Raw genomic sequence first — 13,811 nt, 5'->3', positions numbered from 1 at the left:
GGTAAAGGCAACTTAAATGCTGAGTGAACCATATCTGTCAAAGACTGGACCCACAGACTCTCCGCTTGGGAGGCTGAGAATGGTTCTTCAACAGTAGATTCCTCAATTTCTGAACCCTCTGGATTCTCGTCCAGTAGGTCCTCCTGAAACTCTAATTCCTCCGGCGAGAGAATTTCAGCATCTGAGGATACAAATTTAGGCGAAGGGGATCTAGTCCGTTTCTTGCCTGGTAAAGACTTAGCGAACATAGCCGCCAATCTTTCCTCTAGCCCACCCAAAGAGGCAGCTAGCATTTCCTCTGTGACAAACACAGGGTTGGGTGGATCTGGGCCAGCCGCCGCACCAGACCCCCCTATTGGCTCAACCAAGGCGGCCACAACTTGGCTACTAGGTGGGGAGAGTACCGGCATAGCCTGACTCATGTCCTCAGAATCCGAGGGGGAGCCCTTTTGTTTTTTGGCACTTTTTGCCCCTTTTGATCCTGAGCCTTTGGGAGCCATAGTACAATACCGAGGTACCCCTGCATGCAACAACTGACTGTTTGCAGCTAGGAATAGTTAAGAGGTTTAGGGAACAGCAGGATTACTAGTGTCCAAAAACCCCTGGTGAGGCCGAGTATGTTTATTCAAAAAACAAAGGAAAAAAAAAAAATCTCTTTTTTTTTTTTTTTTTTTTTTACTATGATATTATGTTCCTTTAAATAAAATGTGTATATATATATATTCTTTTTTTTTTTTTTTTTTTAAAACATACGGCCCCACCAGATATCCTTTGCGGCCTCCAACCTGCTGCAAAGGGGAATTTTTGGCTGTAGAAAGAAAATAGGCCAAGCCTAGGATGTACTACCCCTTTCCTGCCACCGGGGGTCACCGGAGTGCCGCTCTGCGTCCCCTCTCCTCCAGCATCAGCTCAGACTGAGCCATGAATGCAGCCTGTCTGTTCTTAACAGACGCGAAGGCACGCCTCTTCCTGCGCTCTCTCCGCCCCCTCCTCCCGAACGGCGCGAAACCGTCTATTTTGGCGTGCCCGCGCACGCGCGCGCGCCTGTCAGGAAGGAGAGAGACACATGGAGACGCGCGCCAGGCGCTACAGAGGCAGGGAGAGAGGATCGAGCCGTCGGCTGCAGGGCGGCAAATTTGAACCCCCGGACAGGTAGGCAGCTAACAGAGACTCTTAAGGGCTCAGTTCTTTGCCCAGAAGAGATTCAAAGATGACCCTATCTGACCAGCAGGGCAGCAGGTGGCCAGCAAAGACTTACTTGGACAGGGGAACCAGAGATGGGGGGGAGAAATCAGACCATCCTGTCTACACACAGACATAGTGACCAAGGTGCCTATGCAGAGCATACTTAGGCTACCCCCCCTTTTGATCACCCCTGGGGAGCCCGCTGTCGAACCAAGTTCCGCAGGCTCCCCACTTACCTGCTCCATGCCGCAGGACGTTTGCAAGCAAACACAGTCCAATCTTCTCCCATCTCCGTGGGTAGTGTAGTAGACCATCAGGCACTGGGGTCCTAGAAGGAACCGCTGTCCTGGACCTATATAGCACCCCGGCAAGCAGGATACTTTTGGCTTTGGAAAAAAGCACCAAGTCCTGGGCCCGGGGTCCAGCCCTCCAGAGAGGGCATTATAGGCAAAACCCCATGGATTTTGGGGCCCGGGTACTGTCCACTTCGGCACTGAGGCACTCTGGACAGATCCGGTTAGCCTGCCAAAATCCTAAGGATATGGAGGCAAGCTATTCCGTGACCAACACCTAAGACACTGGCGAAAAAACTGAGGTACTCCTCCTATGGGAGGGGGTTATATAGGGAGGGGCACTTCCTGTTTGAGATTGCCAGTGTCCATCACCTGAAGGTACTCCATATAACCCACATAGTAATGAATATGCCGCTCTGTGTCCCGTGATGTACGAGAAAGAAATAACTTTGGTATGTGTTGTCAAATATATTTCTGTCTGTGTTTGAGAAATAGATGTACCATTAAGGAAGGGTTTGGCAAATCACTCAAGCCAAGCAGGCCTTGCCCCTAGAAGCTATTCCTGTTTCTTAAAGCTTTTATTACGTTTACTGGACATGTATGCTCCTTGAATTCCTAAAAGTGGAATGTTTCCAACAGCAACTTGTCAGTATTTCTTTAATTATTTTTTTCATAGAATGAAAGATTAAACATCACGCTCTCAGGGTTTGATGTCAGATAAATGTTGACAACACAGTTCTTTTCATTAGTCTTAGCGGTTGTTTATATGAGAATATTTTTGATTGCATATTTTATTTTTCTTCCAGAGGATGAAAGTCCCATTCAGGCCTATCACAGAGAAAGAAGGAATGCAATTACCATGCAGGCTCAAGGAGGGCAAGGCCTTAGCAAAATCAGTGAGGAGCCTTCTACATCTAGCGAGGAAAGGGCCTCATTAATAAAGAAAGAAATCCATGGATCTATAACCCATCTACCTGAACATTCTCTTCCATATCGGGGAACGCTATTTGCAATGGACCCAAGAAATGGTTACCTTGATCCACACTATCGTAAGTAATAGTATATCTTTTTGCTTAGTGCGAATTAACATTTTTATGTACTAAAGGATACTAATGCAGTAAATATGCATACAATTGTTAACATCTATTAGTCTATTAATATGCAGGTGTAAGTAAATCGTTTTTTTTATTTTTAGCCAAAAAATTGATACTATAGAAGACTTAAAACCATGGGTAATATTAATTTTATAAATGTTTGCACCTCTGAAAAATATCCTCCAAAAAAAACAAAAGACAAAGGCATAATGAGCTAGTATTCATCGCATACTAGCTCATTATGAAATACTTACCTTAAAACAAAGCCGTTGCAGCGGTCCCCGCACACCTCTGTCATGGCCGACATCTTTCTTGGAGCTTCTTCTGGGTTCGCAGGCTCTGGCGATGTGATTGGCCGGAGCGTCGATAATGTCACTCCCACGCATGCGCGCGGGGGCCACCATTCACGGCACAGGCTCGGAAAGGAACGGCACACGCGAGCCTTTCCTTCAGCGAGCATGCACTAGTGATGTCACTGGCTGCATGCACTGGAAATATCTCCTAAACTGTACAGGTTTAGGAGATATTTTCAATACCTATAGGTAAGCCTTATTATAGGCTTACCTGTAGGTAATAGTTTGCAGAGGAAGTTTACTTCCTCTTTACGTCTGGCAGCACATGCATGCCTACTTTACATGCCACAATCACCAATTAAGGAACATATGGAGTGATTAGAGTGTACTTGACCCTTAATGGGCAAAACTGAGTGACTGGTTCTGATGGATGTGTTTGGTATCCTACATGGAGGTGATACAACTTCTTGGAAGCAAGCATGTCCTGTGTTGACTTAGACCTCTTCACACGTGGTATATTAATACGTACTCAGGTAAGGGCCATGTTTACCTACACAGGGGTGCACTTGTGCTCTTTGTGTCCCCAAGTAGACAGTCCCATTGATGTCAGTTGGGACGCAGCCGCGGCTTGGACACAGCCACTGATCCCAATATGAAATCCACGTGGGTGTGATTTCCCAAACTCACACTGTCTGCATTGGGTGCCGTTCACCCACACAGATGTCATATTGCAAGCAGCGGCTGTGTCCGTGCATCTGCTACATCCCAGTTAACATCAATAGGACTGCCTGCAAGAGGATGCATATAAACATCTGTACATCCCTAATGGGGGTAAACACGGCCATTGGACATGGTATGCATTCATAGGCCCCTTAGGTTCCATGCACACAGGCTTAAAAAGCTCCTAGAGGAGTTTAGGGTTTTGCCAGTAGAAGCAACTTATGTTATCCTATGTGTCCATGCATGTTAGGTCGTTTAGAGGGATCTTTTAAGCTCAGCCTGTAGAGGCAAAAAAACATATTTCTGTTTTGTGTTTTCGAAGAAAATATGTGAAAATGCTCCTACTGCTAGTAATAAAAACACACTCAAAATTAGCTTTTGTTTTTTTAAGCTATTGTGCATGGACCCATAAACTTGGACTATGTGTAAATCAAATGCAGTTATCATTTTAGTGTGGTCAACTCAGTGTAAGGTAAACCCTTTGGCCACATAAGAGTGGTAAGTGTCCATGTTAATATATTATTCCATTTTTTTTTTAATAAAATGTAAAATTCATACAAGAAAAAAGTGAAGCAATGTTAATTTACACAGATGGAGTAAGGGACATTAATGTTTTGTTTAACTCCAGATTGATAACAAACAGTTCTCAGTAATGAAGTTTATCTCGAGGTGTTAGAGTTCACGCCTTTTACTAAAGATTTATCACCAAGCCAGGATATGACTCTGCTGTTTAACCTTTTGGTCTCCAATTCCATAGGACACTTGGCAACCCACAAATCGGGCCCCTTCTGATTCCAGAGCCTCCATTTTCTGCAGCCAGAGTTTAAGATTTATGTGAAAAGGTCATTGACCAGATGACTGATTAGCAGGGACAGCTGATTAGTGCATAGGTTTTCCTGGAAGAAAACTGGCAAGGATAAAAGCTAACGTTATCCCTTCATTAGTTGGTAAGCAGCATAAAACAAGAAATGCTCACTCATTGGGGAGCAGATCAAAGTGCTTCACAACTTTAATAATTTTCTCCAGTCTTTAGTTTTACAATAATGAGGCAACACTTTTTTGCTTGAGAAACTCTCCTTCAAATTGTATTTATGAGCTGTACACAACTTTAATGCTTCATAAAGAATCCTGCTTGCAGGTCATAATACCAGCCACAATTAGAATAAAGTTTGCAGCCCACTTAGTGTATAAAAACTAAAGGACAACAAGGACTAAAGCTCAGTTGGTTGTAAGGTCTATGAGCTTAAAAGGGAACAATGATTCTGTCTGGACTGGTTCATTGATAGTGCAGTTTGTACTGAATGTGTGCTGTGCTTTGGCTATGTATATTTCATAATGATAGTACAGTGTACACAATAAAATGTGCATAGATAACAAGCAGAACATGTAACCTGCCTAAATAGCATGCCTTCTCATCATGTATGCATACTAAATATACAGATTATGTAAATGCCCATGATGAGTAGATGGATATTGCTGTATATTTTTATCTACCAAATATTATTTAAGCCCTTTAGAGCAGTATTAAACCCAAAACCAAGAATGTAATATATTGCAGCTTACCAGTCATTAGATGTGGTGACTGCATACATTTTATTTTTTAGGCTTTCTTCCTTCTGATTTCACCAGATGATCTGAGCGGTAACACACCTCCTGTATTAGAGTGCCCACACTCTGGATGAAGCAGCACGTTAGGACAGCAGCATTGTCAATCTAGGGGAGGAGGGAAGTGTTAGATGTACTAGCAGATTTAGATACACTAACACATTGAAGCCAAACTCCAGCTCACTCTGCAGTTACAGCAACAGTTTTGTACATTTTGGGATAAAGGTTTTACATAAATAAATAACAGCTGATCATTTTAAGCACCCCTGTAAATAATAAATGTTTTGTCCCAACCCTCAAACTGCTACATCTGCAGAAGAGCTTGTTCTGTTGAAAAAAAACAGACTTACTGGCTGGATCACCAGGAAAGGAAGTCTTAAAAATAAAAATAATGCAGCCACCACATCTGAGAATTGGTAAGCTGCAACATAATAAATGTTTGCCTTTGGGTTTAATACAGCTTTAATGTTACTGTATAAAGACAATGCTGTTCTTTTGGAAACTTCAACAATTGCATCTCCATCAGGATCTAATTATTTTTGTTATTGGAAATAGTTATTTCACATAGAACAGAAACTTATCAACCAGACAATACAAGTTCATAGTTGAAAACCAGAGTTATGACAGGAATCTATATAGCTGTAGGCTGACATCGTCAAAAGGACATCAAATAGCATTAATCAGGGCATCAAGTATGGGGTATTGCGGGTATTGCCCGCATTAAACAGACACAGAGAACATTAAATAGGTCAAAGGAGAATACCAGGGAATGAAGAAGGGAGAGGAGACCAGGGGAAAGAGGGAATCCGGTTTCTCAATTCTGTAAGAGTGAAAGCACATACAGAAGAGAGAGAGCTGAAAAGAGATTTTCCATGTGAGAGTAACTAACAACTATGGCCAATGTGATCCTCCCAGCTAGAAGGTATTCCTGCAGCCTGAGAGCAGCCAGCCCAGGAAGAGGGTTATAGAAGCATAGGGAAGGAGGGAAAACAGGGGGGGGAGGGGTTGGGTAGAAGGTGGGAGGAGAATAGGGGGAGCTCTACTGTAATCAAGAGGACCCTCCTACCATCCTCTGTCACAAAAAAAACGCATGTGGCTGGGTCAAAGAGGCTGTTAAAAAAATAAAGAAGAAGGGTGTGTTGCTTAGATACGATGGGTGGCAGGCGTCAAGATAGGGTCCATTATTTAGCTCTGGGTATAGTGGGAACAGGTTTGGATCTTTCTCAGATTTTATTGCTTTGTCTTTGATAGAAAAGTTTAAGCTGGTCATTTACAGCCTTCATTTCAGCAGGATCAGCCAAAATTGTACCTGTTGATGCACCTAGTGGCCCCATCCACTCCAACAGAACTCAATGAAAGAATTGAAAGAGGCAGGTGGAAAATTGTCGGCCAAACAGTGACTGCTTCCCATTATGTTCAGTCACTGTTCAGGTATTCAGACAGCCGAGGTTCCTGCAGTTACTTGAATTCATTAGCTGCAGATTAGTGTGGCTGAAGGAATCTCCATTGGCTGAAAATTAGAAATGTAGTCATGTATGAGAAGATTAACCTTTACTTCTTGCCACAGTGACAATTGTAACAGAGAGTGATAGGATATGCAAATGGTGACAGTTTTTACCAATGATGGGGCAGCTCTCCCAATTGAGAAAACTATTCCATTTGGCAGATGTCAGAGGTGAGATTTCCACTTATCTCCTGTTATTTGTCTGGAACAGGACATGAGAGTAAATTTCCCTACTGGAGACACAGAGAGCACTAAACCATAACAGAGGTTTTAATACTTTACCACTCATAATATTGCTATGTTTGCTTTACCAAAAACCATGTTTGCATACCTGGTGGTAATTAGCACAAAGTTATATTTACAGTTTTTGTTGTCTTTATTTCTGATGGATCTTACATAGCTCAGATCTAGTAGGATTCCTAGGCCTCATCCATGATGGCAGTGTGAAACCTGTTTCTATATGTGCTAAAAAACATACCTAAATGCAAATAAAAGCAGGAAATGATTTTTCTAAATTACATTTTGTGTGTCCAAGATATCAATATAAATGTTAATAATGGCTAAATGCATGTGCGTGCATCTAAACTCTTTACACCAGTTAAGGACCTTGCCCCTTTTTGCGATTCCGCACTGCATCGCTTCAACTGACAATTGCGCAGTCATGCAACGTCACTCCCAAACAAAATTGGCGTCTTTTTTTCCCCCACAAATTGAGCTTTCTTTTGGTGGTATTTGATCACCTCTCCGGTTTTTATTTTTTGCGCTATAAACAAAAATCGAGCAACAATTTTGGAAAAAAAAACAATATTTTTTACTTTTTGCTATAATAAATATCCCCCAAAAATATATAAAAAACATTTATTTTTCCTCAGTGTAGGCTGATACGTATTCTTCTACTTATTTTTGGTAAAAAAAAATTGCAATAAGCATTTATTGATTGGTTTGCGCAACAGTTATAGCATTTACAAAATAGGGGATAGTTTTATGGCATTTTTATTAATAATTCTTTTTTACTAGTAATGGCGGCGATTTTTTTGTGTCTGCGACATTATGGCGGACACATCGGACACTTTTGACACATTTTTGTGACCATTGTCATTTTCACAGCGAAAAGTGCTATAAAAATGCACTGTTACTGTGAAAATGACAATGGCAGTAAAGGGGTTAACCACTAGGGGGCGCTAAGGGGTTAAGTGTGCCCTAAGGGAGTGATTCTTACTGTAGGGGGTGTGGCTGTAGGTGTGATGTCACTGATCGTCGTTCCCTATAACAGGGGACAGACGATCTGTGACACTGCCACACAGAAGAACGGGGAAGGTGTGTTTACACACACCTCTCCCTGTTTTTTAGCTCCTGTGACTCGATCACGGGACACCGGCAGCTATCAGGTCCTGCGGTCACGGAGCTTCGGACCGGGTCGCGTGCACGCACGCGACCCACGGCTGGGCTCTTAAAGGCGACGTACCGGTACGTGCCTGTACCCAGCCATGCCATTCTGCTGACGTATATGTGCAGGAGGCGGTCCTTAATTGGTTAAAGAAGAAACACTAAAATGCAGGAAGAAGTGATCTGGGAGGTACAGTACAGAAATTGGTCATACTTCCCAGATAATGTCTTCTGTGTTTAGAAAAGCTAAGTACGCCCTTAGTACATTTAACAATTCTGCCTTTGATTTTCTAAAGACAAATAGACTGTTTTCTTTGCAAAGGAAGTTGCACTTTGCATGGAAATTTTCCCCAGAACTCCTGTTTTTTATTTTCCTTGCATATGAATGTTAAATTTCACCGTATTTAATAAGCTGTGGCGAAAATCCCCATTCAAAGTGCAACTTCCTTTGCAAAGTGCAACTTTACTTGCAAATCGAGTATCTTATTGGCCTTTAAAAATCAACCCATTGTATAACCTCCTTGTGGATGTGTGTGCAGAATGTGCCAAGTGCCAACACAATGTGTATTGGCATGACTACTTGTGGCCCAACTCAGGAGTGCACAGAAAAGGTGACAACCTGGCAGGTAAAGTGAGTAAGCGTTGTCATCCAGTAAAGTGTCTTTGAATACAACTTGCTGATATAAAAGAAGGACACATTTAAAAAAGGAATACACTTTTTAACATTACAGAGATAATTGCAACAGTGTTTTGGTTAAAATGTTTTGGTTTAGCTACATTATAAGGACACACATTCCTGCCTGTTACCAAAATTGATTGGTAAACACCAGACTTCTTTGAAAATGCACAAATGAACATATTTATGTGCTTCAGCTCTGGAAGGTTTTACCCACTTCCTGAGCAGGTCATTTTTTGCGATACAGCACTGCGTTTAACTGACAATTGCGTGCATCGCTGTACTCCCCCCCCCCCCCCCAAAAAAAAAAATTCCCCACAAATAGCACTTTCTTTTGGTGGAATTTGATCACCTTTGCGGTTTTTATTTTTAAACAATAAAAAAAAGACAGACAATTTTGAATAAAAAAATATATTTTTTACTTTCTGCTATAAAACATTCCCAACAAAAAAAATCGAATTTCTTTATCAGTTTAGGCCAATATGTATTCTGCTACATATTTTTGGTAAAAAATCCCAATTAGCGTATATTGATTGGTTTGTGCAGAAGTTATTACGTCTACAAACTATTGGATAGATTTATGGCATTTTTTTTTAATAGTAATCAGCTATTTTTAGCGGGACTGCGATATTGCGGCGGACAAATTGGACACTAAGTGACACTTTTTGGGGACCAGTAACACCAATACATTGATTAGTGCTAAAAAAAAATGCACTGATCACTGTACAAATGACACTGGCAGGCAAGGGGTTAACACCAGGGGCGATCAAGGGGTTAAAATGGAAGTCCAGGCTAAAACTAAAATTCCTGCATCAATAGCCACCAACATTCTAACACTAACCTCTCTAGCCCTGAAAAGAAATAAAATCAGTATACATAGCTTTTCTGCAGGCGATCTGACCCGATCTCCAGCGATGGAAGCTCTGCAGAGGACACAGCCGACAACGGCTGAGAAATTAATGGGAAGTGACATCACCCATAGAGCTGTTATGGGGCTTCCGTTTACGCACGTGTCCTCTGCACCCACCTTCACAGCAAAGCCACAGCTGACAGCTCAGCGTGGGATCAGTGCTTCTGCCGCTGGAGATCGGGTCGGATCGCCTGCAGAAAAGCTATGTATACTGCTTATTTTTCTTTTCAGGGCTAGAGAGGTTAGTGTTAGAATGTTGGTGGCTATAGATTCAGGGATTTTCGTTTTAGCCTGGACTTCCACTTTATGTGTGTCTCTGGGAGGTGCTTTCTAGCTGTGTGGAGGGTGAATACACTGGAGGAAAAGAGAGATTCGTGTTTCAGCTTAGCTGAAACACGGACCTCTCTTTTGCTCCCTTCTTCCTCCTTCTCTCCAATAAATGATCGGCGGGTCGCGGCGGCCGTAGTGGCCATCGTACCTGCTGATTGGCTCCCGCTGTGTTCAATCACAGTGGGAGCAGCGCTCCAGCCACGAGTGCGCACCCCCTACACCGTGTGCACAAAATCACGTACAGGTATAGATAGATTATCCCTCTTTAGTAAAATGATGATTGCCTCTATGTGGTGCCATATTGGAATATTTGTGAATTTTTTTTTTTTTAAAGCCCTATTCCAGGCATAAAGTGGGACTTTAAGCATTGCATAGATTTGTAAGGAATAGTTTTTTTTGTTTTACATTTCAAGAGTCTAAATGAAGAGTTGGCCATTTTTCAAAGATTACTATTTGTCTTTATGTGTGAAAATATCCAGAAAGTGATGAAACTGTGGAGTATAGGTGTTAGCCGAGTTCATTTAAAGCTGGTGAGATCACTTTGACTGCTTCTCATTAACCTATAAAACTCTAAACTGATGCTGGTACATTCCACTGTGTTTTCAGAGAGCCATGGGGGTTTAAACAAGCAAATGATCTAATTTCAGAGCTCCGCAGCTGAATGTGCAAAAAAAAACAAAAAAAAAAAACATTGGTGATGACAAATGCCACTTTGACCCCCTCTACCCCCGCTTTAAGTGTCACCTCTTAAATGTGTCACAGGTGTCAGTGATGCCATTTGGCATATTGCAGACTCTGCACAGCACTTTCTTAGTATTCCCAAAGGGTCAGACTTTGTGACCATTGTAGTCATTGCTAAATGCAGCCAGCAAAACACTGGCACCTGGGCTGTGCGGCACCTGGTGGTATTGATGCAGTGCATGGTATGCTTTTTGTGTGCACTAATCATATGCTGGGATGTTATTAACCCTATAGAGGCCTGCTAAAGCCTGTTTAGTAGAAATTAATATTATTCTGGATTTTTTTTAGCGCCAACAGTTTGCGCATCGCTTTAAAGCCTGAGGGCAGACAATACGGTTACAATACAATTCAATACAGGAGAAATCAGAGGGCTTACAGTCTAAAAGATTATTCTTATTTTTAAACGTTTTATATCACTTAGTTTAAAGGAGGGCATTGGATAATTCTTGTTGAAGGTGACACATGTAAAAGGGTGCCATACATACAAAGCCCGAGGGCTTTCACAATGAAGCGATGCACTGGCAGGACCGTTCCAAAAGTCCTGCCAGCAGCATCTTTGGAGCAGGGAGAGGAGCAGTGTATTTACCGCTCCTTCACCGCTCCTCCCCATTGAAAGCAATGGGAAACCGCGGTAATACCGCCGGCAATGCGCCTTTGCAGAGGCGCATTGCCGGCGGTATTAAGCCCTTTTTGGCCATTAGCGGGGGTTAATATTTTTAGCGCTAAAACGCCTGAAAAAACGCCTCCAGTGTGAAAGGGGTCAAAGTGTTTTATTTTGCACAAGAGCTTAAAAAACTATATGCAGCATTTGGCTGTGGCTGAGAACAGCAGTCTTTGGGGTTGATTTACTTAAGGCAAAGAGATTGTGCACTTTACAAACTGCAGTTGCACTTTGCAAAGTGCAGCTGCTCCAAAGCTTAGAAAATGAGGTAAAGCATCCCTTCGAAAATAATAGCCAATCACGTGCAAGGAAAATAAAAAAATTGCATTTTTGCATGCACATGATTGGATTATGGAAGTCAGCAGAGCTTCTGCTCATTTACTAAGCTCTGTAGCAGCTGTCTATTTGCCTTCAGTAAATCCCCCGTCTTGTCAGATTGCTACTTCCCTCACGAAGTGTGCAGCATGTGTAGTTTGCTGTATATCAACATTACACACTGACAGCTCTGTCCAAGGCAACCGAGTAGTGATCTGGCAAGAAACAAGGCCTGCCTTTGACCAAAAATTACTTGTCCAGAGATTAATCACTGAGAGCTGTGAAGCAAAGTTGTAAATAGATGGAACAAGTGGAGAAAGTCAGGCTTTTATTTCTACCAGATCGCTACTCTGCTGCCTTGAGCGAGAGCTATCAGCTTCTTTTGGTGATATACAGCAAGCTGCAGATGCTACACACTCCGGCAGGGCAGCACAGTAGCAATCTAGCCCACTTCACACTAAAGCAGAAGCGTTTTCAAGTGATTTTGAAGCAGTTTTCTTGCTTGTTTTTTCACACGCTAATGCAAGTTTTTGAAGCGCATTTCATATGTTTTTGTCAATGGCAAGCAATATAATCTGTGACATTATTTGTCATCTTCCTTTTATCTGCTTTCTGGTTTTCCTATGTGGTGTCTTGTGGTGTGGTGTATCAGAGCTTGTGAGCCATGTTGGCTAGGCCAGTTTTGCTCAGATGTGAATGGAGGCCAACAGAAGACAGTCTGCCTTTGTCTCACCTATTGACTAACTGCAATAATAATCTTCCATGTGCCAATATAGTGAGACGGGGCTGAGGAAAGAGTTACATACTGTAGATGATAGTGGTGGGTGAGCTGAGAAGGGCTGAGAGACAGGCATATACAAGTTTAATTGTAATAAACCCACGAAAGTACGGAAAACTATCTGGGTGTGTTGAGGAGACTGGTCACCCAGGAACAGGTTTCCGATCCCCTTCACAGAAAATGCTGGAGAGAAAGTCTCTAAAGAGTGACTTCAGGAGAGGATAACTCAATGCATTATAAAATCTTGTATCACAGGGTACAGAATAAAAAGATAACACAATACCTACTGTATATCATTTTTGATATGAGCCTACTTGTCATATGCTAGTTGATATTGTATGATTTACATTGTGACTCCAGTATTTAGGTTTTCTGCTAATATGAATAATCGACTGTGGCCCTTACACACCGTTTTATAGTATGTACACAAATAGACTTCTCATATGTTTTATCTTTTTTTCTGTATATACCTTAATTTTATGGATTTGTACCACCATTTATTTTCAATAATAAATGTTTGTAAACAAAAAAAAGATGAGCAGATGCCTCACAAAGACAGTTGCTCATCATCTTTACTGGTAGGACTGACTATGATTCTCCTTATGGCTTCATAGAGAAGTAAAGAACTAGTGCACCTTCGTAGAAAGTCCCTGCATTAACGAGTGCCTCTTGGAATGCAAGGGTGGCTATAATAGGTATAGTCATTCTGCCCAGTGAAAACCTTTTATAAATATGTACAGTAAGAGCAATTCCTTGACATTATAAGCTAGGCTGTTTAACCTCTTGCCAACCAGTCACTGTACATATATGGGACAACATACCGATACATGTGCTCGCAATGCGATTGGATATAGCGGAGCACAGGCAAAAGGTATAGAGCCTATTTACGATATGATTGCTGTGACCAATCACAGCATTGCATGGTGTAAACATAAGCTGCAGTTAGGTGGAGCTGCGGTGGCTCAACGCGATTGGCACTGCGCTGACAAGCCATTCACCTCTGCAGCTAGGGGTTCGGATCCCGGTCTCGGCTACATGTGAATTGAGTTTGGTGGTCTCAGCCCAGCTCCCGGTGGGTGTGCTATGCGAGGTAAGCCTGCGCTTAGTACACCCACCCCCCTCCCACAAAAACCACCACACTTACACGCACTCGAAATTGGGTTAACATCACGCACTTTGACCACGCGGTCTCTAAAAAGAGAGGCAAAGGACTAACGGGGCTGGTTGAGCGGGCTAATCCTCTCACTCCCTTATAGGGAGTCCCTCTGCCCCGTTGGGCTTCAAAGCGGAGCAGGTAGGGCGGGCTGTGTGGGAGGACCC

The 13,811-nt window shown here is 42.4% G+C and overlaps 1 protein-coding gene across 3 annotated transcripts in view; it reads left to right on the top strand.

Annotated features, from left to right (window-relative positions):
• GLI3 (GLI family zinc finger 3) overlaps positions 1-13,811 on the top strand; it is a 300,765-nt gene that overhangs the window by 98,406 nt on the left and 188,548 nt on the right. For all 3 annotated transcript variants that reach the window (XM_040353245.1, XM_040353244.1, XM_040353246.1), the window contains exon 3: positions 2,285-2,527. In XM_040353245.1, coding sequence (XP_040209179.1) covers positions 2,285-2,527 — 243 coding nt within the window. The remainder of the gene's footprint in view (positions 1-2,284; positions 2,528-13,811) is intronic.

The sequence above is a fragment of the Rana temporaria genome, chromosome 5, assembly GCF_905171775.1.
Source record: "Rana temporaria chromosome 5, aRanTem1.1, whole genome shotgun sequence".
Taxonomy (NCBI): domain Eukaryota; kingdom Metazoa; phylum Chordata; class Amphibia; order Anura; family Ranidae; genus Rana; species Rana temporaria.
Note: the sequence above shows the minus strand (reverse complement) of the source record. Positions and strands in the feature narration are given on the sequence as shown.